At 41.0% G+C, this 27,486-nt stretch overlaps 1 protein-coding gene across 1 annotated transcript; it reads left to right on the forward strand.

The window, feature by feature from the left end:
* The first annotated feature begins 1,468 nt into the window (after positions 1–1,468).
* Positions 1,469–27,462, forward strand: PSAP (prosaposin). The gene is made up of 14 exons (XM_035137591.3): positions 1,469–1,548; positions 12,625–12,758; positions 14,482–14,556; positions 15,182–15,307; positions 15,617–15,811; positions 16,464–16,607; positions 17,121–17,177; positions 20,433–20,546; positions 22,773–22,868; positions 23,583–23,763; positions 23,913–24,076; positions 26,375–26,455; positions 26,716–26,823; positions 26,997–27,462. Exons 1-14 carry the CDS (start codon positions 1,503–1,505, stop codon positions 27,030–27,032), a joined length of 1,557 nt encoding a protein of 518 aa, XP_034993482.1. The 5' UTR covers positions 1,469–1,502; the 3' UTR covers positions 27,033–27,462.
* The last annotated feature ends 24 nt before the right edge of the window (positions 27,463–27,486 follow it).

The following is a 27,486-nucleotide window of genomic DNA, read 5'->3' on the forward strand; positions in this document are numbered from 1 at the left end:
TCTGCATGTGACCACTTACGATGTAACAAAAGTAATGGCACTTGGAAGAAATTGGCCTATTGCAGCCATGGCACAAGAGCTTAGATTCACAAAGGATACTTCAAATACTATCAGCTCATTTGAAGTGAGTGTGAGTGTGTTAAGAACATGAATCCCTTAAGTAGGCGGAGGACACAGCAAAGGAACAAACCCCTTTGCTTTTTGCAGTTTCTCCATTACGATTACCTAATTGCCTTAGGCTACAGCCCTAAACACTCTTAAAAGGTAAGGGGGGCCCTGGCCATTAGGTCCAGTCCGACTCTGGGGTTGCGGCGCTCATCTCGTTATTGCCCGAGGGAGACGGCGTACAGCTTCCAGGTCATGTGGCCAGCATGACAAAGCCACTTCTGGCGAACCAGAGCAGCGCACAGAAACGCCGTTTACCTTCCCGCTTTATCTACAGTGGTACCTCAGTTTATGAACACAATTGGTTCCAGAAGTCTGTTCATAAACTGAAGCGTTCATAAACTGAAGCGAACTTTCCCATTGAAAGTAATGGAAAGTGGATTAATCCGTTCCAGATGGGTCCGCGGTGTTCGTAAACTGAAAATTTGTAAACTGAGGTGTCCACTGTACTTGCACTTTGACGTGCTTTTGAACTGCTAGGTTGGCAGGAGCTGGGACCAAGCAACAGGAGCTCACCCCGTCGCAGGGATTCGAACCACCGACCTTCTGATCGGCAAGCCCTAGGCTTTGTGGTTTAACCCACAGCACCACCTGCATCCCATACACTTAGGGACACATTATTTGAGAGTACATGAATATGGGACTTATCTGAGAGTATATCCCACCAGGAGTGACTTGTAAATTTAATGTGTTACTCATTAGAAGATATAAGATCTGTTAAATATGCCATTATTTTTGCACTAGGGAATTTGCAAAACAGTTACTTCTGAGTGTGTGCCCGTAAAATCGCACTACACAGCTGCACACACAGGATCGGATCGGCTGCACGCAATCCCGACGAATACATTTATTTCATAGATTGCCTACGCAGGCTTTTTGTACTCAGCAAACGCTGAGCAAACACAGAGAGGAGGGGGTCGAGGTTCAGCCGCCCCTCTCACATGACTTCTGCTTTCAAAGCCTTCTAATCAACCATCCCGGGCCGGCCTCTTCCCGTTATGACACAACACCCCCCCTCCCCTCATGTCTAAGATGAATCAGTGTCACCAGACCCGGAGAGGATTGCGGGGAGCTAGGGAACGGGGAAACGCATGCGCACTACGAGACCAGGCAGACTAGGAAGAATCGGTTTTTCCTCTCCGTCTACCACTGCGCTTGCGCAACAGCAGCAATGCGGGAGCGGGGCTCCCGAGCTTCAGACGACCCACCGGCGCGCACGCGCAGTAGCTGGTTTTACCCCCTCCCTCCTCCCAGTCGGCGGCTTTGCTTGTTATATAGGCTGTCTATCAGCTGACCCTCCCGCATTGCAGACGACGCAGCTCGAGAGAAAAGCCGACATGCAACGCTCCGCTCTCCTCGTCCTCCTTTGCTCGCTGGCGGCGGGTAAGAAAGCGAGACCGCGCCCTCGGTCCCGTTAGCAGCTGCAGCTGTTGTTATTATTCAGGGAGTGGGAAAGCAGGAAGAGCCGCCCTGGTCGTTGCTTTGCTTTGGTTGGGCTTCCATTTAAAAATAAAAAAATGGTGGGCTCTTCGCTTCCCTCAGGAAGAGGAGGAAGGAGGGCGACGAAGGGGGAGAACAGCGCAGAATCTTCGCTTTACCTCAGAAAACGAAAGCGGCGAGGTGTCTGGCAGGGAAGGGTGGCTTCTTTTTTCCTTTCATTTTTAAAGGGGGGGGGCTCCGCCTTCTTTCTTGGCCGCCATTAGAAAGCGCCCCTCTTTGCCCTGTCTCTTCTCTCTACAAGGCGACCCCCCCCCCAGCCTGCGTTTCTTTCCGCCACGGTGGGCAAAGGATTTATTATTAAAGGTGCCACTACATGCCCGTTTTGGGGCGCTCCTTGAGAACGACGTCCTTTAGAAGACCGGTGGGTTTTTTTTTATATATATGTCGGAGGCCGCCCAGATATTATTGTTAATGTTTCTGCAAGGCTTAGTAAGACAGCGGAAAACATTCGCCCTTACAGTGAAACACGCAAGTCGCCGTCGGCTGTGTTTTGAGGGCGGCCTCGGGGACCTGTTGTTTGTTTATTGCCAGGTTTGGGGCGTAGCCGAGCTTCCGCCCTCCCTCCCACCTTAAATGGGAACTGCCCGCCCTCGCCGTCATGGCCTCCAACTGAATTCACGCTTTTTCAACACTTGTTATTCCCCCCCCCTTTTTTCTGGCCAAACAGCTGGTCAATGGTTTTGCAGTTGCATTTCTGCATAGCTGAGTCTGCTCTGATCAGGAGGCTGGAGTAGGTCACCCTACCCCACCCCAAGGCCCCTTCGAACCTCGGGTGACTCCCCCCCCCCAAAGGATCCATACTAATCCAACAAGGTCCAAAGCCTTTGTTTTCCAGCAGCGGCCTTTCAAATATCCCTGGAAGGCGAAGGTGTGAAGTTGACAGGTTGTCCTCTCCTATCTGTTCCACATGGAAGGGCACAATGCTTCTTGAGGCGTCTGTTAACAGCACCTGGCCCCTCCATAAAGTTGTCTTGTGGCTTCCTCAAATGCTTCAAATGTCCTTTTGTTTCTGGCATTTTAGCCTTGTTTTTATTACATATATGCATTCCCTGGGCATGAAAATGTCATAATGAGCCACTGAATCAAGCTTGCTCCCAATAGACAAATAAGCTGTGATTCTTCAGGTGATTGGCTCTCTTCTTATTCCTAACTCTAAATTCTTAACTCCACTTATGGTGGTGCCATTCCATCAATTCCTTTACATTTCAGCTTTGCAGCCATACTGGAAGCTGTTATACAGTATAGTATAAACAGGAAGTAAAAGGCACTGCATTAAAATACCTGCAGAAAGGTTTCTTTTGAAGAGTTGCAGTTGATGGCAGCTGCAGTATATATATGCTGTGGAAAGCAGAGAATAAAGCCATTGAACCAAAATTTATGCAGAAGAGCAGCAGCTGGAACATATAGTACAGCTTTGTAAATAAGCCCGTGAGCTTTCAGGCCACAAAAAGGTTTAGCCAGTCATGCTATAATGAGAACCTGAAGGAAAGGGGGCAAGAAATAACCCAATTCTTAGTTGTAGAAAACGATTATGCCAGGATTGAGTTAGCTACACTACCAGAAACAAGTAATCACAAGCCCGCCATGGCATTATGCGTGCTTATCTGGCATTAACTCCTTTATTAACCTAAAACATTTTGCAGAAGAGCTTATATATAGACTTAAGCTGTGTAGCCTCACCCATCCTCCAAATTGTAACTTAATTGGCAGGGTACTGGATGGAATAGAGCAGCGATGTCCAAGCGGTTGACCATGATCGAGAGGTAGATTGCCGCATGATCATGGTCAATCGTGGGGTCCCTACCAAGTGCTGGACCAAAAAAAAAAATTGGTTCTCCGCCACCCTCGCTCTGTCCTTAAGTTGCGTCAAATGGGCATTCATTAGTTGGTTTTTGCCGACGAGTTCTGATACAAAAGTTAGCTTTATCACTGTACCCGCTTGTTACTGGCGTCCCTGTTTGTGAGCGATTTATGTTCCTCCCGCCCAAAAAAGTTCAACAACTGTTTGCCCCTCCTAAAAAAAGCTAAACAACTTTGGGCTCCCCTAAAAAAAGCTCAACGAGTCTGGCTCCCCCCCCCCCCCTGGACAATGGGTAGATCACTGCCAGTTTTTTTATATATACTGGGAGTAGATAAAGTCTTGGGACTTGGACATGCCTGGTATAGAAAGTGGCATTTGGATAAGAAATTGTGACTTGAGCCTTAATTTAATTCGGTGCTCTTTGAAATTAAATAGGCATTAATTATGGAATTATTACTGTAAGTTCTTTGGTGAATCTTGAATATTGCACCAGTACTCATGGCAACAATCTTCATCCTAAAGCTGCCTTTTCAACAAGAGGGACTGCAAATTCTAGAAAAGTAAAATTGCTACCATCAAGTATTTCTGGAATTTGCTTTGGATCTTGAGGATTGTATCTAAGAGGCATACTTTGAACATGGTTTTGTACATAACTTTCTCAAAGCATCACAGAAACTTGTGGGTGGATAATCCAAAGAAAGTTTATCTTTAGGTGTTAAATTTTGCAACAGTTAATGTTGCAGCACCAAGTATGACGAAACACGGGTTGAATTGAACCCTGAAGGTTTGTATACTGGGTCTCTATGCAGAGAAGCAGTAAATTTTAAAGGAATAGAAATAATAAAGTGCATCATGCAAATGAAATGCTTTCAAAGTTACCTAAGGTGGAAAAACATTTAATGACTGAGCTAGTTATTGCTATCTAGAACACCCTGGCACTGCAGTCAAGTGAAGTTGGAGGGTGAAGAGTCTGCTGACTCTCCCTGTGGTAGGCTTCATAGAATCATAGAATTTCAGAGTTTGAAGGGACCCCAAGGGTCATCTAGTTCAACTCCCTGCAGTGTATGAATTGGTCCCAACATCCACTTTCCAGGAAGGCCAGGGCCCCTAGGATGTTCCTAAGGCAAGAGCTGTCCAGAGTCTGACCCCAGCAGTTGGGATTTAGTGGTATACTCCCCTTGCACACTGAGTTTCCACAGCTATCATGCCTAACAGCAGCAATTAAAGCTCCTGTCTGCTGTTTAAGAGGGTGTTCTTGCTATACTGTCAGTTTCTCTCAATGAATGCAAAGACATCTGATATTTTTGTGATAAAGGTGGTGGATTTAAATATAAAGCTAGCCTGCTTAGTCTGTCCAGCTTCTACCTTTCAAAATGGAAGTGATCCCAGCACTTAGGGAGAACCAGTGGAAGAGGTGTTTTCATCTAGGCTGGATTAAATCACAACAATTTAAAAACCATTTAGATCATGATTTAGAATTGCAAGAGGAAAGGCAGATCTTAAACTAATGATTTATGGTATACTCCAAGCTTTGTGTAAGTTAGCTCCATCCAAAATGCAGGTGTGACTAAAATTAATAACATAGGAATTTAGGGAAGGGCAGAAAACAAAGGTTTAAACTCACTTCTTGCCTGCCCCTGCCCAACTAAGAACAGTTGGGATGCAGTTTAATTTGTACAGGAAATACACCAGAAAGCAGATGTGTTGGTGTAAAAGATTGCACTGTTAATCAAGTTTCCTATTGGTTCATCTTTCCTAAAGAATACTGCAAATTTAGCCACCAAAGAATACTAGTTTGCAACTAGACTACTGTTTATAGGAGGCATTACAACTATGTCACTCTGCATATATCAGTTTTTTCTTATTTTTTTTAAATGATTTATTTATATGCTTCCCATGTGACTGGGTTGCCCAAGCCACTCCAGGCAGCTTCCAACAAATTAAAAACACAGTGAAGCATCAAACATTTAAAAACTTCCCTTTAAAATATTTGCTAATAAGGTCTTATTTATCAATAATAGTTATGACTGTGATGTTTTAAGTATAGGAAATACATGAACATAAATCTTTGGACAACTTCATTGCTTTGTTTCATCTCCACCCTCACAAACAAAATGCCCAGGACTTAAAGGGCTTAGTAAAGACTGATAAAAAAACTGCTCTATTTACGGTAGTTCAATAACAAACTTTCATGGGGTGAAAATGAAATGTATGTACTTCATAGGTAAAGCCTGAAAAGTCACATTGGGTGGAATTCAATATTGCACTATCATAAATGTCCCATCTGTGCAAGTATAGAGAGAATGCCCCCCACCTCCCCTGTGCACTGTTCTGGAGGTTCTCCCAACCCCCGTCTATTTTTTGGGGGGGGGCAAGCCCCATTGTATAAGCGACTTCTATTGACCAGGTTCAGTTAAATGACATTTTTCAACGTGTTTGATACATTCCTTGATTAATTTAAAGAACTACCATGCTTTTATTGAGGTTTATCATTGATCTTAACTATTTGAGAAATTGGATATTTTTTAAAAGTCCAATTTAAATAAAATCTGGGCAAGTCTCTATTTTTTTTTTAAATTAAAGGCATTGATTTTTAGCCACCCTCCTTTGATTAAAGCTCTCTGTTGGATGATGAGCACCTAGCTTTTGTTGGATTTATGTGTATAGTATTGCATAATTTTAAATAAACATTTTTGCTGTTCCATAGCTTGGTGCCTTAAGCCTCGCCCTTGGAGATAACTATCATTTGTGAACAATAGTTTCAGTAAATCTGGTGACTCCTCACAGCTGCATCTTGGGCAAAGTGTCAACCAAATGGATCACTTCAGTTTTTTCTTTTTCTTTCCTCCTTGCTTTAAGGAAAGAAAAGAGAAAATGCATTGTATTGGTTTGATGTATGAATGCATTCTACAACATGCATGTGAAACAAAACGTATATTTATTATTATGTCAATTTATATACCAATTATAATTTTAAGTGATAAACAACTCAGTGGAGTAAAGGTAAAATCAGTTAAAGCTATAAAGTCTGAATTCACTTAAAAGGCCTGCTGTAATAAGTATTTAGTATTAAACTGACTAACCTGCTGATTTCAAATACATGGCAAAAATGCTGTCAAGTAGACAGTGAACTGACATCTGCACTGTGATTCCGATATAGTGAAGTCTCCTGTCTCTGCAGAATTTGAGGTCCACAAATGCATCATTTCATGAGCTCACAAGTAAACTTATGCCTCTTCTTCCGCTATTGGGTTGCAGAAACCATTGAGCCAGAAACAAGTTGAAATTGGGAGCAAGGGACTAGCTTATCTGACCATTTTAATTTAAGTTTGGAAAACCCCTGACAACTTTGTCTTGAAGCTTTTTTTAAAAAATAATATTTATTGAATTTTACATAAAGAAAAAAGAAAAAGAAAAAAAGAAATAAAAAAGGCAAAAATGACAATATTATCACATCTTATCTCTTCAAACTTCACTTCCCCTTCTTGCAATCCTTGTTAATAATTAATTCTTACCATTTCCAAATCTTGGTTAAACATCATAAAATTACATCCTATCTCCCAATTCATAACCTTATTCTTAAATAACTCTTATTCAATTTTATATAGAAAAGTGGAAGAGAAATAGAAAAAAGCCAAAATAAAAATATAAAAGACATACTTATATTTTCCAATTTCTAATCTAAACATTTCGGACTTCCTCATTTCCCCTGCTTGAGTTCCTTATTAATAACTAATTATTGCAGTTTCCAAATCTAAAATAACATTCTTTCTCCCAACTTATAACTTCTTATTGATCAATTACCCTTCATGCTTCTCTTTACTTTTATTACCCATTATTCTCTACCCAAAAATATTCATAATTAATTTTCAAAATCTTTCCCCCCTTTTTATTCCCACCCTCAAAACTAAATCTACCCCCTTTCCTTGGAATCGATGTCTCCAGAGCATAGCTGCCAAGTTATCCCTTTTTTACAGGGATTTTCCCTTATGCTGAATAGGCTTCCTCGCGAGAAAAGGAAAAACTTGGCAGCTATGCTCCAGAGATTTCAGCCAGCTCCTTATTACTTTCAGACCATGTTTTGTCCACCTATAAAAATCACCCTGGTTCCTCCTCATCCCACTCCTGCTCTGCCCCAATCCAAACTTTGCTCAGCCCTTCCCCCCCTGCTGTATTCCCAACATTTTATCTTCAATCACATTCTCTTTCTGCCCCCCACATGCTTCCTTCTCCCCCTCTCTCACTGGGGTAACAACCTTTTTGTTTTTCCCTTTTTTGGGGGACTTTTGAGTCAAGTCCCTTCCCTGTTCCACCCCTCCCGGTGAAACAGTGATTTCTTCTTCTTCCTCTTCTATCTCAAAATTCAGTTCTGTTGGTTCAGCAGTCTTCTTTCCCGTAGTTGTTGCATTTCCTTCAGGGTTGCAGTTCTCCTCTGTCATTTCCAGAATTTCCCCTAAAATCAAGTCACAGCATGCGTCTTCTTCTAGTCCTTCTCCTCATTCTTCTTTCTCTTCTTCCTCCCTGTATTCATATGGATCATCCATTTCAAAATTCAGTTCTATTAATTCATCAATCCTCTCATCCATGCTTGTTGCAGCACCTTTAGGATTGCGAATTTCCTCTGTCATTTCCAGAATTGTTGTCAAAATCAAGTCCCACTGTGTACCATTCTTCTCACAGTCCAGAACCTTCTCTTCCTGTTGATGCTTTCCGCCTCCATAATTGTGGCAGAGCAGGAAGTGGTATTGTTGTTGTCCTTGTTTTATATTTTCCAAGTATAAAAAGAATAAAGTCCCATCTGAACTGGATCCAACCTCTATTTCTTTACTTTTCCCCTTATTATTCAGTCTCAAATTCAACACTGAGTAGCCTTGAAATTTATTTCTAAAGTTTCCTCTTTCGCTTGTTTACAGCTCTCAGTCTCAGACTCATACAGACAGTCACATTCCTTTCTATTGTGACGCCATAAAATCGGCTAGCCGGTCCTTCCTTTGACCCGACTCCAAGTTCACGGGGCGTTCCTCTTGTCAAATCAGTCTTTTGCAGAGATTTATGCACAATTTATCTTTTTCCCTTACTCTGCATCAGGAAAAAAGTTCTTAAAAGAAAATTTCTGAGCTTTCCACAGCTCTACTGCATCGTCCATTACTCAAGTGGGGGGGCTGACTTCCCTTTTAAGCCTCCTCCCAGCGCCAATTATCCAGTCCAATTCACAAATTTTTTACTTACTTGATCTAAATCTCTTCTTTTTGAAGGGAAGAATCCGCCACTTGCAGGCTGTAGGCTTGGAGCTTTGCTTCGTGGAGGTAACGTTGGTGCTCAAAATGGCTCCCGCGACTACAACTCCGCTGGCTCTCGGGGCTCTTACGAGCTTACGGGGCAGCAGAGGAGTCGCTCCTGGAGCTCTGCAGAACTATTTTGCCCCCGGGACGCTCTACCCGGGGTTTTATGGAGGTCCGTGTCGCCTCCGCGGAATTCCCCCCCCTCCACTAAGCCAGAAACCTCGGAGCTCGAGGTTTCTGCGCCTCTCTGCCAGCGCGGCAGACCGTGGCAGACCTGACAACTTTGTCTTGAAGCTTTTTTTGTCCACAGTTAAGAGCTGGAGAACTTGACTGCAAATACAGTAGGTCAAAACTTCTCAACTTTTGCCTCTAGAGGGTGCTTCTTGCCTTGGTTAAAACCACCTTCTAAATCCACTATTCTCAAATGTTTCAATATGGGACATAGCTGTAAATTTACTCTACCTTTTAAGCCCTTTTAACAAGAAAGGCATGCACATTTTCATAAATTTTATGGAAGCAAGTTCCAGTGAGTTTGCTACATCCGTTTTTCAGCTGTCATTTCTTTTGTAAGGTCTTGCACAGAATAGGAGTGACCTTTGGCAAATACAGAAAGCTCTAAGTTGTGCAAAATGACTGAGCATCTGACATTGAAGCCTGTGGGAAGGGAGCACTTTATCAGTAGCCTGTGTCCTTCCAAGCATTAAGTATCTTAGCCTGTCCTTGTAAATAATCCATACTCCCCCTGCCCTGCCAATCTTCTGTTCTGTTTGACCATTCACCCACCCGTTGCCAAGATATTTTACATGTGCAACACTAATGCAGTATCTCTGCTGGTTTGCAAATCCCTAGCTTCAGCCAGCTATACTTGATGCCAGTGCTGGTATAATGCTACATTGTGATGAATGATTAGAAGGGAAGGAAGATTTTGCACGTGAGAGGAGCACATGTGAGCTTGAGACTTGCTTCTCTAACCATGATTAAGATACTGGGTTTGTAATAAGAAAAAATGTGTATGTGTGTATAAATTTCAGTGGTACTTTAAATATGTGCTTTAGATTGCAAAGCACTGAATGTTCCAAAGGAAAGATTTATCTAGAAGTTGATTCAGTCTTGTGTGCAACATAGTTCTCTGTTCGCATAAGATTTGCAGTGTTACTTACCAATATCAGTAATGTACAGTAACTTGAAAAAGAAAGCAGCTACATCTGCATAGAACTATAGAATTCTAGGGGTGGAATTAGGTTCATCTAGTCCAGGCACCCCCAAACTTCGGCCCTCCAGATGTTTTGGACTACAGTTCCCATCTTCCCTGACCACTGGTCCTGTTAGCTAGGGATCATGGGAGTTGTAGGCCAAAACATCTGGAGGGCCGCAGTTTGGGGATGCCTGATCTAGTCCAACCCTCTGCAATGCAGAGAGCTTTTGCCCAACGTGGTCCCAGAACCTTGAGATTAAGACTCATGCTCTACTAACTAACTGAGCTATCATGCGGATTCTGGTACCACTTAAGAAATGTCTATCATGGACATCAGTACTTATGGGTCCCAAGATCACACTGAAATCATTTCACTTCAGACTACAACACTGGTCCAACTATCGGAATGCTTGTTTTATGATATCTTAAGTTATCCAAACACAAATAATTATAATTAATTACCTTATTACAAAAACATATCTGAACAGACACACTTTGCCTGCTTCCTTACTAGTAGTGTTTTCTCTCTTTGGCTTTTGCTGATTGGCTGCAGCAGTTTCAGGCAGAAAACATGAAGGGCAAAATCATGGATTAGAAATGTTCCCATAGGAAGTAATGGGAAATCATCAGTTCATTATGCAAACACTCTCTTAATGAACGATTTCCTGGGAACGCATTGTGTTAGGAAAGCAGGTCCTGCATGTAATGGTAGGATCAGGCTGTGTCTAGTAATAGACAAAACCAACTATCCATAGGCTTACAGTAAAATACCCTTAGATGCTAGATAACTAAAAGTCTCACCAGAATTGCTGTAGTTTAATTTCCAATTTCCACGTTCTATAGACCATAGGACAGGCTTCCTCAAACTCGGCCCCCAGATGTTTTGAGACTACAATTCCCATCATCCATGACTGCTAGTCCTGCTAACTAGACATCATGGGAGTTGTAGGCCAAAAACATCTGGAGGGCCAAGTTTGAGGAAGGCTGCTATAGGAAGTGGAAGATTGTATGAATGGAAAATTTATTGTGATAAAGACCTCATGTGCCTGTTTGCATATGCTCAAACTCTCCAGTTCTCCACTTACTGATGAAGATGGAAGAATTAGAGGCTTTAGTGGCAAAGCCATTGTACATTATAGAAACAATAAACGGCAATAATATTTAGATTAGACTAAATGCTTGATGTTCTCTTTTGTAATAATTGAAATGCTCTCTTGCCATCAAGCCTGAAATGTTGATAATTGAGTAATCCAGTGAGTGAAGTACAGTATTGATGCTAGATTGACATTGCTACCTTCTGAATCGTAATACATTTAAAGCATTGTGAATCTGCTATAACAATATTAATTTTAAAACATGGGAATAGGATAAAATACTCCAATTTTTATTTCTGAGCTTCAAAGCTGGGAGCGGGAGCAGCAGCAACTATCCCCCACTGTCTGACCTTCACAGATGTATGCAATACACCTCTTGCTTTCATTCTTAAATTAAAGCAAATGTCCTTTACCTTACTCAGCTTTGTTCCATTGTGAATTTAAGATAGCTTTCTGCAGGGGGCAGTACTATAAAATCTTTATTACGGTCATAGACCAGCAAAAAAAGAAAAAGAAAACCAATAATACATAAAATAGATAGTTCTTGAGTATCATCTGTAAATAATACTGTTTCATAATCCTATTTTAAGTTAAAATTGGGTTAAAATTTAATGAGTGATAGTTCCCTTTAACTATTGTCCGCTGAGAATTAATAGGCGGCTTTATCATTGTTATTGATTGATGTCACGGCGTGTCTTAGTCTTGACGCGTAGTAACAGAATTTAGCTACATTTTTAGTGCACTCTGGGTTAAAATCTGCTAGTAGGTATCTAGTAAGTGTTTCTGTTGAGCGGCCTGGTAAGTTTTTTAACAAGGGATCAATTAACTCCTTCCTCATGTCTTGATAAAATGTGCAATGGAGGAGGACATGACTTATCGATTCGATCTCCTTGTTATCACAAGGACATAGTCTCTGTTCTACCGGGGCAGTACTGGAGGAAAGTCCTTGAGCAGTGGTTCCCAATTAGCTAAGTACTGCAGACCCACGATTTTTCAAATGTCCCAAGCTATTTCAAAATTTAGATACCTCAATGGTAGTTTTTGTTATGTGAATGGTGCCACGGACCCCCTAGGTAGGTTAAAATACATACAATAAATAAGAAATAAGAAAGCAATAGCAATACAATTGAAAATTATACAGCATCTAGCACAGTGCATTAGTTGCTACAACAGGCAGAAAATTTGCTAAGCAGTCTACCAAGACCCTCAGCAATTTCCAAGTGATCGGGATAGGTGGGAAGTTTGGAACCACTGTTCTATAGGAAACAAAATTATCTAGCAGTTCCTAATTGGTGGATGACAGGTGCCTCACAACATGTTAGCAAGTCAGTTGTCAGTTTCTCTTACTCTTATGCACCTGTATTTAGTAAATGGTGAATACACAAAAATAGCTTCAAATGTATTATGTGAAGAGTGTTCTGGCAGTGAATGCTAACCTAGGTCTGTTCAGTTGTGTATTCATTTCTGCTATATGAATTTATCATTTTTATTTTTAAGGTTCTTTAAAGACCCTCAGCAGAATGAAACCACTTAAGTGGACTTAACTGTTTTTGAACAAATAACCTGAAAACTAATTTCCCCCAACAGCTTTGGCAAGCCCCCTCCTACTGCACAAAGAGTGCGCAAAAGGTCCTGAGGTATGGTGTCAGAACTTGCAGACTGCATCTCATTGCAACGCAGTTAAGCATTGTCGGCAAACTGTTTGGAACAAGCCTACAGTGGTAAGTCCACCTTTTTGATGTGGCAATAAACTGGAACTAATTTGTGTTTCCCTGGTAAGTTTAAATGTTCTATAATCCATGCTTTCTGCACAAAGCAAGCATACCAACTGACTGAGATTATATTGGTTTGCAACTAAATAGAGCTTTTGTAATACTTGGGATCAGAATCCAAAACCTTTGGCCATGCACTTGCATATCCTTGGTTTAGAAGGAAAGGGCAGTGATAACTCACAATATAGATTCATATACACTGAGCATGATAACTTGAGTTGAAAGAAAATGAAGATCTTTGAACTTCCAAGGATCAAGGACAGGTAATCAACTATCCCTTTATGTGAAGGAACACACAATCTGGCAAGTTTTTAGTGTTATTTCTGTCTAATCAACTACAGTTTATATTTAATGAAGAACAAATCTGCCCATGTCTTGTACACTTTAAGAGTTTATTAAAACGGTTCCCTATTTTATCCAAACTAGGAAGCAGACTTGGAGAGTAGAGCTTTTGCCACCTGATGTAGCCTACAATAGAACATGAGGCTTATTGCAGATATTTATTGCAGATATCTTGCATTTCTTGTCAATCCCAGGACAGGTCACAAGAACATAAAATCACAAAATAAAACAATAATATTCCAGTATTTAATTTACAACAGACAGGGATAGCTAAAATAACACAATTAAAGCAACAGTTGCCTAAACGGTCTCCAAAATTGTCACAGTGCTCGGTAGTGAGTTAAGCTGAATGTAGCAGTGCTGCCATATCATTTCTAGCATGTAGGTTCAGAGAATTCTGTGGTGGCAGTGTTTTGTTCTCTGTGGTAACTTCTCAAATGATGCTTAATTGCATGACTTTCAGTTCTGAAAATGTTGATTCTGCTTGTGCTTTTAATATTTCATTCCTTCAAACAGAAGTAGAGATAGGAGAGAAATTAGTTTGGTCCCTTTTTTGTGTCAACCTACCTAATTTGCTGTTCCTGAACCAGTACATGGATAATAACATGGCTTACAGTATCCAATACTGCCAAGTGGTCAGGGATGATCTGTAAGGTTGCACACCCCTATCCCGCTCCAACAGAGATCATGCATCACTGTGACCAAGGGTGTTTCAGCCAGAACCCTGGTTGAAATTGGTCAAAACAATCCGTTTCTTCCAAAAATATCTGAAGATGTCCACAACCCTCTTTAGCACCTTGTTTAAAAAGGGGCATATTTACAACTGGGTGGTGGTTAATATAATCTTTGGGATCCAGGGAAAGCTTCTGAGGTTCTTTGAAACTGCTGTGACCGCTCCCTTGCACAAAGAAGTGTTTCACTGCCATTTGGATCCACCTAGTTAATCCCCTTCAGCTTCCTCTTGAAAGCCATGATGGATAAAAGTTGAGGCCATGTGTGATTGAACCACATCCTTGGGTTGCAGCAGCTGAATTTTCTCCCACGCAACCTGACTAGATGGTACTCTAGATCAGGCTTGGGCAAACTCTGCCCTCCAGATGTTTTGGGACTGTAACTCCCATCATCCCTAGCTAACAGGACCAGTAGTCAGGGATGATGGGAATTGTAGTCTCAACATCTGGAGGGCCGAGTTTGCTCTAGAAACTGCTTATGGAACAGTTATCAGTGGTGGTGTCGTAGTCCATGTGAATGAGGAATTGTAATTTCTCTTAAGGGTAAGAGCAATAGTATACATGTGTCCTTATTGATCAAAACTGTATGTTCTCCTCAGAAAAGCATCCCTTGTGACTTATGCAAAGAAGTTGTAACTGTGGCTGGCAAGGTCTTGAAGGACAATGCCACAGAGGTAAGAGTGGAGCTTCAGTATGGTCTAATCGGATAAATAATTTGCAGGATGCTAGTTCAGTTGATAATCCCCCTTTGTATAAAAATGTACCAAACATTACACTTTCTAAATTGGAAATTGCCCTGTTGAAATTGAGTGGTGGGGATGTTGGATAACATATTTATAGTTTATGAGCCCTTTAGGGACAGAATTATTGGAATGTATAAAACATTGATGTGAGCTGCTCTGAGGCCTTGCAGTGGTGAAGGGATCAAAGTCAAATATAAAATTCACCCCCCAAATAGCTTTTTTACTTAAAATTATCAGATTGTTGAAAGCAATGTGTAAAAAAAACACCAACAACCCCACCTTTTAACTACTGGTAAACAAATGCTACCTGACCTTCCTTGTTAGCAGGGGAGTTACTACTTTTATTTGGATTACACTACATAAGGAGCTACAGACTGCAAGAGTTGCTCCTTCTATTCAGGTTTTTAGTGCTGATTAAAAAAATTAGCTACAGATACACTAATTTCAATGACCCTCTTGTATGGTTTGGGAATCATTAAGGGTTTCTTTCTGAAAATGAAAGGTAGGCAAATCTGTTCAGTCCTTGAGGCTATAAATCACCTATTTTCTGTTATAGGAAGAAATAAATGCCTACATGACTAAAGCATGTGAGTTTCTTCCTGAGCAAGAACTGGTATCTCAGTGCAAGGAAATGGTGGATGCTTATTTGCCAAACATTCTGGATATGATCAAAGAGGAGCTTGTGAGTAGTCTACTGAAATTGAAGCAATTTTATTTTAATCCGGATTAATTGGACAAGCTAAGCTGGCTTGGCTGCTTCTGTTTGGTGAACCTAATACTTCTCTTTTTCAAGCATTTAGATGTTGTGTGGTGGGTGATAAATCTTGATGGCTAGGGCTAGAAGAAGGGTTAGACCAAGTGCTGGCTGCTTAGCTTCTGTTGTTATTTCTACTTGATTCTTGGGGGTCAGGTACCTGTCTAGCATTTCTTCTTTGGAATTTAAAGTAGGTAGAAGCAAATAAACATGAAGTATTGTTTGTTGATCTTATAGGATAATCCTGAAGTTGTATGCAGTGCACTCACGTTGTGCCAGTCTCTTCAGAAACATCTGGCAACATTGAAATTGCAGAAACAGCTTCAGTCTAACAAGATTCCTGAACTAGATTTCTCTGAACTGGCATCTCCCTTCATGGCTAATGTGCCATTACTTCTTTACCCCCAGGACAAACCCAAGCAAGAATCTCAGGTGAGAATGTAGCATGTCAGATCTTAACTGCAGTGGGACTGTACAACAAATGGGTTATTCCCATGGATAATTCTTAACAAATATAGCTTGACTGCACTCAAAACTCTAGAATGCAAGCCTGTACAGAATAGACTTCTTTGGTTTCAGCATTAGAAGTGTATGTAGCTGAAGTGTTCTACTGCACCTGCAAATAAAATTATCCAATCCTTTATCGGTTTATCAGCCTGCTTCTTTACCAATTCAGAAGTAACAAAATGGATGTTGTATCAAGACACACAACTGAGAGGTCAGTTCTGCTCATGCAGAGTTTTTATCTTGCTGTACTCTGGAATAATAATGATATAACCTCTCCAGGACAAAGATCATTAACGCAACAGGGTAAAATATTTATTGGTCAGAATTTCACTAATCCTTTGTTGGTTTTAACAAGTTGAATGAATGAGTCTATAAGGTATATGCTATGAATGGATTTTAATCAAGAATCTTTGGCCCCAAAAAAGTGACTCATCCTATTTTGGGGAGTAAACATCACTGCTTTTCAGGGCCTCTTGTATTAGAACTGGTTTATTGGCAGCTTTTCAGAATACTATATAAAGCTTTGTTCAGTTCTTCTATCAAAGATGTAATCTTACTAAGTTATGGTTCATTGCAGGGAAGTGACAATGTGTGTCAAGATTGTGTTAAGCTGATAACTGACCTTCAGGAAGCCGTGAGAACCAACTCAACCTTCGTGAATTCTCTCATTGAGCATGCCAAAGAAGAGTGTGAACAAATTGAACCTGCGTTTGTTGATCTGGTAATTGAATAGATATGGTTGTTTATCTTGTGTCAGTGGGATAAGTGCTACAATAAAGTAAGAATTGGATTTTTAACGTCATTTTTAAAGACTCAGCTGTCATGTTTCTGAGGTAGTAGTAAAGCTTAAAAGTCTTCTTCCATAGAGGCTCTAAACTCACACTATGCTCTAATATTGCCCTATTTGGCAAGCCTGTGGGCAGAGTAGAAACAGGGAGACCAGGTTCAAATCCCAACTTGGTTATGATGCTCCCTTGGTGACATTGCCAAGATCACCATCTCTGTTTACTCATTCTTGCAACAAACTTGAGAGATAAAAGGAGGGGATGTTTGCATCCGTGAGTTCCTCTGATAAAGGATTGGATCAAAATGCAATCAGGCTTGCAAATCCAGAAGGCAATCTGTTGTAACATAAGGCAAATGACTTATTTTAGGAACAATACGGTGGCTTAAATGATATTGTATATCTGATACTATTTACATTCCATCTCAAATCATCTTCTCTTTCTAATAGTGCAAGTCCTACATCTCCCAGTATTCAGACTTAGCCATCCAGATGTTGATGCATATGGTAAGAGGAGTATTGTTTGTTAATAATTGCACTTCTAGTTCTGAAGGGGTCATTCTAATAGTTGTGATGTGAGGATTAATACAGTAAATGTATAGGATAACCATGATAGTTTGACAGTGTCATAACTGAAGTGTCTTGCTTTAGAGGATGAATCTAAGCTGCTGCTTACAGCAGAATACTTGCTTGTTAAATGACCATTTTCTTTAAAGTGTGTTACTCAACCACGTGCAATCATTTTTGTATTAACAAACGTAAGTGAAAGATACTGAAGCTCCACCTCAGTTTAAGGCAGCAAAGATAAATAGCACTTAGATTCATTACTGTATATTTTATCTGCACTTGGGCATTTTTTCATACTACTTTCAGTGACCCGCGTATCAAAAAATGAATAAATGTTGACTCTTAAGCATAGCAAAATAAACAAAACAAATCTCACCCTGGATTTGGTCCCTGGCAAGATTTCCTGCCTCTGAAAATCTGTGCACCATTCAACTGCTTGGTTATTTTCCTGTTAACTTACCATGTCTTCCTTTCTCTCCATTTTGTCAACAGCAGGAACAGGTATGTGAGAAACTTGCTTGTGGTGGTGCCTTGCTTCCCCCCCCCCCCCGCCCTGCCCTTCAAGGCTGTAGTTTAAACTCTTGCTTAGAGGTAGATGTGGTGTGACAGAATTCAGCTTTGACAGATTCAAGGACCAGACAGTGGCTTTGGAAAAATACTAATTCCAAGTGCTGAATGAAATTTCATCTTGGCTATTCTGAACCAAAAGGGAGTCCCAATTTTTATTATCTTCTGACGTGTATTTTAGTAACGGAGCTTCAGAGGGCCCCATGAAGCTCATATAGTCCGCTTCATAGGGTACTACAGCGAATGGGGCTTTGGGAACTCCACAATGTTCTTTGGGCATAGCTGTTAAGTAACATTTCTAGGAAGACCTTGCGCCTGTCATAGTTTAGTGGCAATATGTGTTGCATGTGTAGTGCTGGTTCTAGTATTGTATTTGAGTGCATGAACGAGGGAAACACAAGGTGAGGGTGGAATGGGGAGAGGAAAGGTTCTTTCATATCTAACAATCATGCTGAATTTTTCCCCCCTGGCATATCTGCTCTTGCATGAGAATTCTTTGGGTAACAGACTTTAAAATGCTGAAGCTTATATGCCTTGCTTTATGATAGCTCAGTACAGAAGGAAAAGTGCATGCTTCTTCTTGATCTCCAGTTTACAAAAGGAGAAAGATAATACCTGGTTTTGCCTGTGTTTAGAAATAGGGAGGACTTTCTCCATCAAAGGCTGTCTGGGTGGAAACACCCATACTAGGTAACAAAGCTTATACTGTAGTAGGGAAAGCTTGTGCAGTACCTTCTGTTTATAAAAGCATGATTTTAGAATCACCAGGTGCTGCAGCTGTATGTCATGCTAAACCATGGCTACTGCAACAGAAACAAGCTGCAGCAAGCCTTGGGCTTCTGAATATTATATCCCACCCTCCTGTGACATGGCTGTGAGGAAGAGATAGGAAGCTCTTGCTTCTGGTTCTGATTTTTTTTTGTCCAAACCCAACTTGTGTTAAGCTGGTTTGTTTCAACAAACTGTAACTGAGATTAACCTGATTTTGGGCATAATACATAACCACAGTTTCCATCTCCTTTCCTTGGCTGTGCTAGGAGGTGCATGTTAGCCCAAGGTTAACTGCAGTTTGTTTCTATCATGCTAAGCTGTGGTTTATTGTGAAGTCCAAACAAGCTCACCCTCTCTTAAACAATACTGAGTTTGTCCTGAGAGAAACAGGATGCTGGCATAATTCTTGGAAAATGTGTAGATATGTTCTTAATTTCTGTTAATTTAGCTATATACTGTATGATGTATATTCCAATATCTTGGTACACATTCTTTTTCAAATGGCAACCTACTTGTACTGTTTTCCTCATATTTAAAGGACCAGTGGTCAAAGTCAACTAAAAGTAACTGTCACTAATTAAATAGCATATTCCATTTGAATATGCTCAGTAGTGTACTGCAGCGGAGAAGGAATGGCATGCAAAGGAGGAGGGTGTTCTTGGGGCAAAGGAAGTACTTTATATAATTAAACAATTAAACTAATGGAGTGAGCATTTTCTAAAAGGTAAAAAACCTGCAGTGGTTATGGTAGTGGAGCATGATATAAATTTTGCAATACAGTGGTACCTCTGTTTGCGACCGCAATCCGTTCCGCGGAGGCGGTCGCTCCCCAAAGGCACACTTCTGTGCATGCGTGAAGCGCAGATTGCTTCTGCGCACGCGTGAGCTGCACATATCACATCTGCACATCCGACGCCGCAGAACCCGGGTGAAACACTTCTGGGTCCGCAGCGGTCGCTCACCAAAGCGGTCGCAAACAGAGGTAGGTATAAACTGAGGTTTGACTGTATCTGTAACAGTCTGCATGCAGATACACTGAACAGTAAATTGCAGGTAGGAAAACTTGTGTGTTTCAAATATGGATAATATCTTATTTGAGTTCAGAAAAAGAATTCAAATTCTCCAAATGAAATTTTGGTTTTATCAATGGGTGAATCTTGTTCTTTTGTGATGTGAATTGGCCACTTCAAAACAGTTTAATGCAAACTGCTAATTAGTGTCATCGTAGAAACACTTATTTATGCCTGCTGAAACTGGGCATAAATATGGTATCCAGCAAAATGCCTTTTAGAGAATCAGTAATTCACTGGCACACCCAAGTTTTTCTTGAGTACTGCTTAAATGTAGCGTCATGAGGTATGTTGAGCACAGAAAGCATTGCATTGACTGTGTATCCGCTCTCCTTTGGGTTACCATTCTAAAGCATTCAGCTTTGAGGAAGAAAATCTTGTCTCTAGTCAACTTTTAAGCATTTTGCTTCTCTGTACAGTGGATTACTAAAGGCAGTTCAATTATTGGAGAAATTCAAACTGAAAGCTCAAGTACAGTCGTACCTCTTGTTACGTCATTCTCCGCTTGCGTTTTTTCAGGATACAAACGTGGCAAACTCGGAAGTGTATACTTCAAGGTTTTGCCGTGCGTGCATGCACAGAAGTGGCGCGCTAGTTGCGGACTTTTCAGGGTGTGAAGAGCACCCCGGAACGGATCGAGTCCGTAACTAGAGATACCACTGTAGTATCATTTGAAAGGCATTTGAGACTCCTTTCACAGCTTTAGTGTGTGGTGTGCTAAGACTTGACTAGTTCTCCTTCCTGCAGACTATCGGGAAATAATTGGAACTGTTCTTTATGTCTCCAGCAACCCCAGGTTCTTTGTGGCATGGTTGGATTGTGTTCTTCTCTGAAATCTGTGCCTCTCCAGACTCTGGTACCTGCAAAAATTATCTCTCAAGAAAAGGTAGAACCAGTTGAGGTAAGGTTTGGTGTTTAGCAGTCTATATAGTACTCTTGGTGTGGGATGACGTTATGATACATTAAGTGGCCATTTGATCTTTTATTGATAGATTAGAGCACAGTTTGGGGAAAGAGTATCAGTATGTTAACTTACTTTCTGAGTATCTGGTTCAGCCTTGATGCCACTAATATCATCCAGTAGATTCTTGCCATCATAACCAGGGGTCAGCAAGGTTTACCTCACCTGTGCTGGTTCACTCCAGTGGAGATCCCTTCATGGCCAGATTGGTGTGTGTGTGTGAGCGCGCTCACCCGTGATTATCTGTGTCTGCGCAGACACAATTTCCGGTGCTGGGGAAGCAAGGCCCTGCGCCGCGCTGGTTTAGCACAGCGCACAGGGACTCATCAAGCGGGCTGCTCAATTTGGGGGTGGCTCGTGGGCAGGTTAAACAACCCCTGTGGGCCACTTGTGGCCCATGGGCCTTAGGTTGCCGACCCCTAATAACGCTTACTATAAAATTCCAAGGAAGCATGTGGCTAATGTATACCTAGATGAATCCAGCTCTCCATGCACTTCTTGGCATGTTAAACCCACAGTTCAATTGGAAGAAAATTTCTGGGCACCAGAACTATGCTATATAGCTCTAGCCACCAAACTTAATTATTTTGTCTATGTGCTCCTTAACCAAAGCCTGAATACATATGTTTATTTTTATGGCAAATACAAAGGCAAATAACAAAACTATTCAGCCTTAGCATTGTTTTACTATAGTTATCGAGGCATCTGCATGCAGTTAAGATTACATCTTTCCATAATAGTTAGCTGATTTCTGATTTTAAATTTTTATATGGTTTTTTATGGTATAGCTTTCTGTATGACTGTTTTAATACATAACTTATGAATAGTGGTGCATACATAATTTCATAAATAAAATATGGAGGCAGATACAATTGCTTTGTTTATATAATCACTTGACAAAGAAAACCATAGTAGGGGAGGGACCATAGTTCAGTGGTGAAAGAGCAGATATTTTGTATGGAAGAATGTTCCATTTTCAAGCCCTGGCATTAGAAGGGGTCAGGTAGAGGTGATGGCAAACACCTCAGCCTGAGACCTTGGAGGATTGCTGCCTAGCTGAGTAAATCTGAGCTCAGTGGCATTAAAATCTGACCAGGTATGAGGCAGCTTACTAGGAAATGGATTAGTGATTTTGATAACTGAATGTTATTTAAATTGCCTGGAATTTATTTGTTCTTCCTCTCTCGGCACAAGCAGTTCCTGCCATGTATGCCTTCTTTGGATTCCATCCACATGCTATTGAATAGCCTGGGACTATCATCCTAAGCCCCTTGTCTCTGCACATAGAATTCTGTAGTGGAGGGGGGAAATATAAAATTGTGTTTGCGTTAGTCTTCTGCCTTTCCACAAGTAACGATTGGTAGTCACTAAGCAAAATGTTTTTTTGTTGTATGGGAAGAAAACTAAAAGTCTAGATTGTCTAGTACTCAAAAGCGTTCACAATTTTGCCACAGCTACGCATGCTGCCTTAAATGTTAGCCTCAAATACTGGATGCTGTCCATAGCTTTTAAAAGTTACGTATTTCATTTAAGGGATTGCACATACTTTATTTGATAGTAGAACCTGAAAATAATACAATGCAAATGTAATTTTAATGACTCGTATATTCTGTAAACTCAAGTGGACTTCGAACCAAAAGTCATACGACATTTCATGTTTTTGTTGCTGGTGGTCTTCTAGACCGCCTAGGACCCTCGTACTTACGGGACCGCCTCTCCCAGTATGCCCCGCAGAGTACCCTCAGGTCCACAAATAGTAACAGTTTAAGGGTCCCAGGCCCTAAAGAAGCCAGACTTTCCTCCATAAGGGCCAGAGCCTTTTCAGTGATGGCACCAACCTGGTGGAATGCTCTGTCCCATGAGACTAGGGCCCTGTGGGACTTGATCTCCTTCCGCAGGGCCTGTAAGATAAGAGTTATTCCGCCTGGCTTCAATTTAACCTAAGCTTCCATCCCTTTTCCCCTTCCCCTGGCGATGCTATACTGATACTGTGTTTAATGCTGTTTTTATGTTGTTTTTAATCAATATTTTTATATCTGTTGTTAGCTGCCCTGAGCCCGGTTTTTAAACTGGGAAGGGCGGGGTATAAATTATTATTATTATTGATGTGTTAGGTGTTTGAGTGTATACTGAACTGCTGTATATGTTGTTTATTCCAATATACAGAATAGCTTGAGTCAAACAGAATCTTTCTCTCTATGTGATGCATGTACGATAATGGTAGAAGAGGTGGCCAGCCTTCTGGAAAGTAATAAGACAGAGGTGTGTATCTTTTACCTATGTATCTCTTAGGATAGAGACACTAAATACCCTTTCCCCTAAATACAGCTTGCTATCTAGGTGCTATTTGCTTTGGTTGTTAAAGAAGTGTTAGTATCATAGCAATAGTATGCCTAGGTTTTTATAGCATAACTTCATATTATGCTTACACGATGTCTATAATTTTTCCAACTTCTTATAGATAGTATTTGATGAATCAGAGTCCACATTTCGCTTTGTTATGGTTTTGTGTAATCCACATTAAAGAGCTGTATGCCACACTGAAAGGAATTAGGAGAGTGGAATAATAAATACCCTGTTTCCCTGAAAATAAGTCATACCCATAAAATAAGCCATAGCAGGATTTCTAAGCATTTGCGCAATATAAGCCATACCCCGAAAATAAGACATAGTGATAGGTGCAGTTCTGGAGGGTGCCAAGGAAGAGGCGAGGCTGGACGTGTAGTAAAAAATAAGACAGCCCCTAAAAATAAGCCATATTGTGTCTTGAGGAAAAATAAATATAAGACAGTACCTTATTTTCAGGGAAACACTGTAGGACAGTTATTGACATCTCTTTGCTAAAAGAATGTATTAAATTGCTCAACACAAATAGCTTCTGATTCTAACTTGGTAAGTAGATGAGGTCCCTTTACACTCCCTGTAACTATTATCATGAAAGTTACTTTACTTACATTTTCATTTTGTATGTACTAGGAGGAGATGGTTTATGGAATGGAGAAAGTCTGTTCTGTGCTACCTGAAAAATACCGACAAGAGTGCAAGGACTTCGTGGATGTCTATGGGAAGTCTATAATTGACATGCTTTTGGAAGCAACTAATCCTAAAATGGTGTGTGTGTTGTTGAAGTGCTGCTCAGACAATACTTTGCCTGCTGGTAAGAACTTGAGGAAACAAGTACTCTATACTAAGCACTCATACATGTTATTAGTTGGAGCTGCACTGTGTTTTTTCTTTTCAGTATTGCATATTTTAGTTAAGTAGCTATAGGAAAAAACTTTGAACATTGGACTCTTGTATTTTCAGAAAAAATTGTTCCAGTGCAGCAGCAGGTTGGGGACGTCTGTGATGTCTGCAAGATGATAGTTGCATATGCTGACAAGGAATTGGCAAAAAATGCTACCACTGCTGAAATTGAAGATTTTCTGGAAAGAATCTGCCGCATCTTGCCGGAGAGTGTCAGTGACCAGGTAAAATAGATAATACTAGACACACCTGTATTTAAAGCTTAAAACCTTATGTGTGAATAGTGAGCAGTATTGTCTTCTGCTCTAATCTTCTGGTTGTATGTTATAACCATGCCTGTATGTAGGCAAGGCTTGACACACGAGCACAATACATACTAGGTGCTGTGATGTATTGTTATTCCTTTGCCTGTTGCACATTTCTTTCCTCTGTGAGAAGGAGCAGAGCACTAGCTTCCTGGTGACCTGGCAGAATTAATCTTTCTCCTCCAGTGCCTTATTAGCTAGTCCTTAACTGGGGTGGGATGCTGATTTGAGTGGCTAGTCGTCTTACTTCTCTCCTTCCCCACCCCCAGTCCTGTGAGATGTTTACTTGGAGTTTCACCAGCCTAAACCACAGAAATAACTTACTGTCTGCTTAGCTAGCATATGCAACTGTATGAGCATATTGTCAGTTGTGGGGGGTAGAGGATCAAAAACACATAAGCAACAGGAATGCTGAAGGGTGCACAGAGGAGTGCATCTCACAACAGTCACAAAGAATACAATCACTTCAGTGTTCTACAGTAAGTTGCTGGTACATTGAACTTCGCACATTGTAGACCTGCAGTTAAAGAAAGGAAGAGCAAACATTTCTGCAAATCTCTTGTAAAACAAGACAGGTTGCTGTACCCACAGTTAATTGCAACTGACTAGGAAGCTGCAGTTGCTTGTATTGCATAAGTGTACCGCAGTGGCAACCTCTGTCTTATCTGTTCATTGAGTTTCTCTTGGTGAGAGCAGTCATGTGAGGACTCTGGGATCCAAAACAAAACCTGATGTGTACCATGGGTAAAATCATTTACCCCATGACGTATTACATTCAAAGTCATTTGCCACATTTGGTTTTCATGCCAGCAACAAACATGCTAACTGCATTTAAATGTAATGGGGCACATGTGAAACACAGGAATGCATGCTCTTTCTTGTATCAGTTAACCCCTTGAGCTGTTGAAATGAGTAGGACACTTGTCCCTTCCCAGTGGTGATGTGTTGGTTCCCATTCAGCAGTGACTTTATCAGGGACAGAATCCCTGACAACTTTATACTGGGCATGAATAGAAAGATCCATTATTCCCCAAATTATACTGTTCATAGCAGCCTTGGTTAATATTGTTAATAAATTCACAGTGAATGTGCATATTTTGGCAATTAAATAACCACCTGGCAAATTGATTTAATGTTTCTACTAAAAACCTGTGAGTAACACATTCATAGTTAGCATTCAGATAGTGCATACAAACCATGGGATGCGGTGGAGGGACATGCTTCAGTACACTTTTCTATAGGAATAGTAGATCTAGAATGGAAAAAGAAGTGTCCACAATAGTTGATAAATATGTACTGGTGCTACCAGCGTTGTGTAAATCACCTCTAATGTCTCATTCTTTGGTAATGCTAACGGTGTAAGTCCCAATCACCAAATGACTTGAATTGTATATTGCAAGTCCTTCTGAATTTACAAGCTATGTGTGCTGTGTATGCCCTGCTTTGGGAGCCAAACCAGCATGTACAAATAAATGTATAATGCTTTCTACAATAGTACAAAACACAGTAGGTAGTATTCAAAGCATTTGTTCCATTTGCACAAGGACTTTTGACACTGCACTGGGATTTCCTCTCCCTGTGTGTCTCCGCATGCCCCGTGTACCTGTTCTGTGGTGTATCCCAGACCTCTTGAGTAGATTTGGGAAGGGGGAGAGTTCATTGCACAAACAGAAGTCATTGCATGAAGTGAAAGAGTAAACTGGATACCTCCCAATGGGTAATATTTAGCCAAGCTAATAATTAATAATTCAGATCATTTCAGGAGAATCTAGTGCAGGGGTCGGCAAGGTTTACCTCGCTTGGGCCGGTTCACTCCAGCGGAGATCCCTCCATGGGCCGGATTGTGTGCTTTCCGGCGTCTGCGCAGAAGTGATTTCCAGTGCCGCGGAAGCGAGTCCCCGCGCCGTACTGCAACGGTTTAGCGTAGTGCGTGAGGACTTGCCAAGCGGGCGGCTCGTTTTGGGAGTGGCTTGTGGGCCGTTTAAACGACCCCTTTGCGCCGCTTGTGGCCCATGAGTCTTAGGTTGCCGACCCCTGATCTAGTGCATACTAAAAACTTCCACTGAAACTACTGGGTTTTGCATATATTAACTTCAGTTGAGTTTCATTCAGTGCAAAGAAGTGGCCTTAGTTCCTTACTTTTTAAAAATCATATCCATGATTAATTAGTGGGGGCTCGGGTCACGTAATCTTTACTTTTCCTTTGTTTTTCAACAGTGTGTTCAGTTTGTGGAGCAATATGAGCCAATGGTTGTGCAGCTATTGGCAGAAATGATGGATCCCACTTTTGTGTGTAGTGTAAGTACCACAGCTAGTATGGCTGTTCATATGTAAAGCTGATTGATACATTGATGCATGGGATGATACCCAACTAGGACATTGTCTGAGAACACTATTTGAAATATTCTATTTAAGTCCATAGATTTTAATGGGTCTGCTCAGTCCTAGTGAAACTTGAACACTTTTATCTTGGGAAGTTATATGTGGCTTGTAGGAACTAATCTATGTTTTATCAAAATGAAAATTGGAGCAGCAATTAATTGCCCTTCATTTTGCAGAAACTTGGAGTTTGTGTGACATCATCACAATCCATTTTGGGATCAGATGTATGTGTCCGGGGACCTGGTTATTGGTGTAAGAACATGGAAACTGCAACCCAGTGCAATGTGAGTAAATGAGATTTTGGCATACTTTTATATTCCTGTAGGTTTCCCAGTATTTCTGGCATCAGCTATGCTAGAATAATGACCTAATGAATTTTTTTTAGCCACCTTGTTAATATTGTGGGAATTGAGTTCACTCTGACCTTGCCTTGAACCTCTCTTGCTTTCTCTCCTAGGCTGTTGAACACTGCAGACGCCATGTGTGGAACTAGAACAGGCACTGGCTTTGGCCAAAACTTTCGTTCTTGAAGAAAACAAGAGGCGAGCATTAGGCTGGCAAGAATGAAACCTTGGTATCCTGATCTCTCCTGCTCTCCACTTGACCCCCACCTCCATTGAAGTTCCTTTTTATGAATTTTCTGGTAGCCGTGCTACTACCCTGGAAGGATCCACAACGTTGACTTAATTGGAGTTTTAGTTGTTTATGATCTGTAAGAATAAACAATAAATCATCAATGTTGATCAATTGGCCTGAGTGCCTTTGAGAAGGAGTGCTTACAGTATGTAAGTAAACGAAGGACACCACTGCTATATCTGGATATTAAACATAGTGACTAATTTTTAAAGGCGCTCTTTTTGGTGACTGGCTTGCTAGAATATGTGTCTTTAATGCTGTTCATTAAAACACCTGTTGAAACTATATCCACTTGCTTTACAGTTGATTGG

Source organism: Zootoca vivipara, chromosome 5, assembly GCF_965207765.1.
Source record: "Zootoca vivipara chromosome 5, rZooViv2.hap1.1, whole genome shotgun sequence".
Classification (NCBI taxonomy): Eukaryota; Metazoa; Chordata; class Lepidosauria; order Squamata; family Lacertidae; genus Zootoca; species Zootoca vivipara.

Coding starts and splice junctions, on each gene's coding strand:
- PSAP (XM_035137591.3), top strand. CDS start 1,503: ATGCAACGCTCCGCTCTCCTCGTCCTCCTTTGCTCGCTGGCGGCGG. Junction 14,557..15,181: donor TGAAGGACAATGCCACAGAG/GTAAGAGTGGAG, acceptor TTTCTGTTATAG/GAAGAAATAAATGCCTACAT. Junction 24,077..26,374: donor CGGAGAGTGTCAGTGACCAG/GTAAAATAGATA, acceptor GTTTTTCAACAG/TGTGTTCAGTTTGTGGAGCA.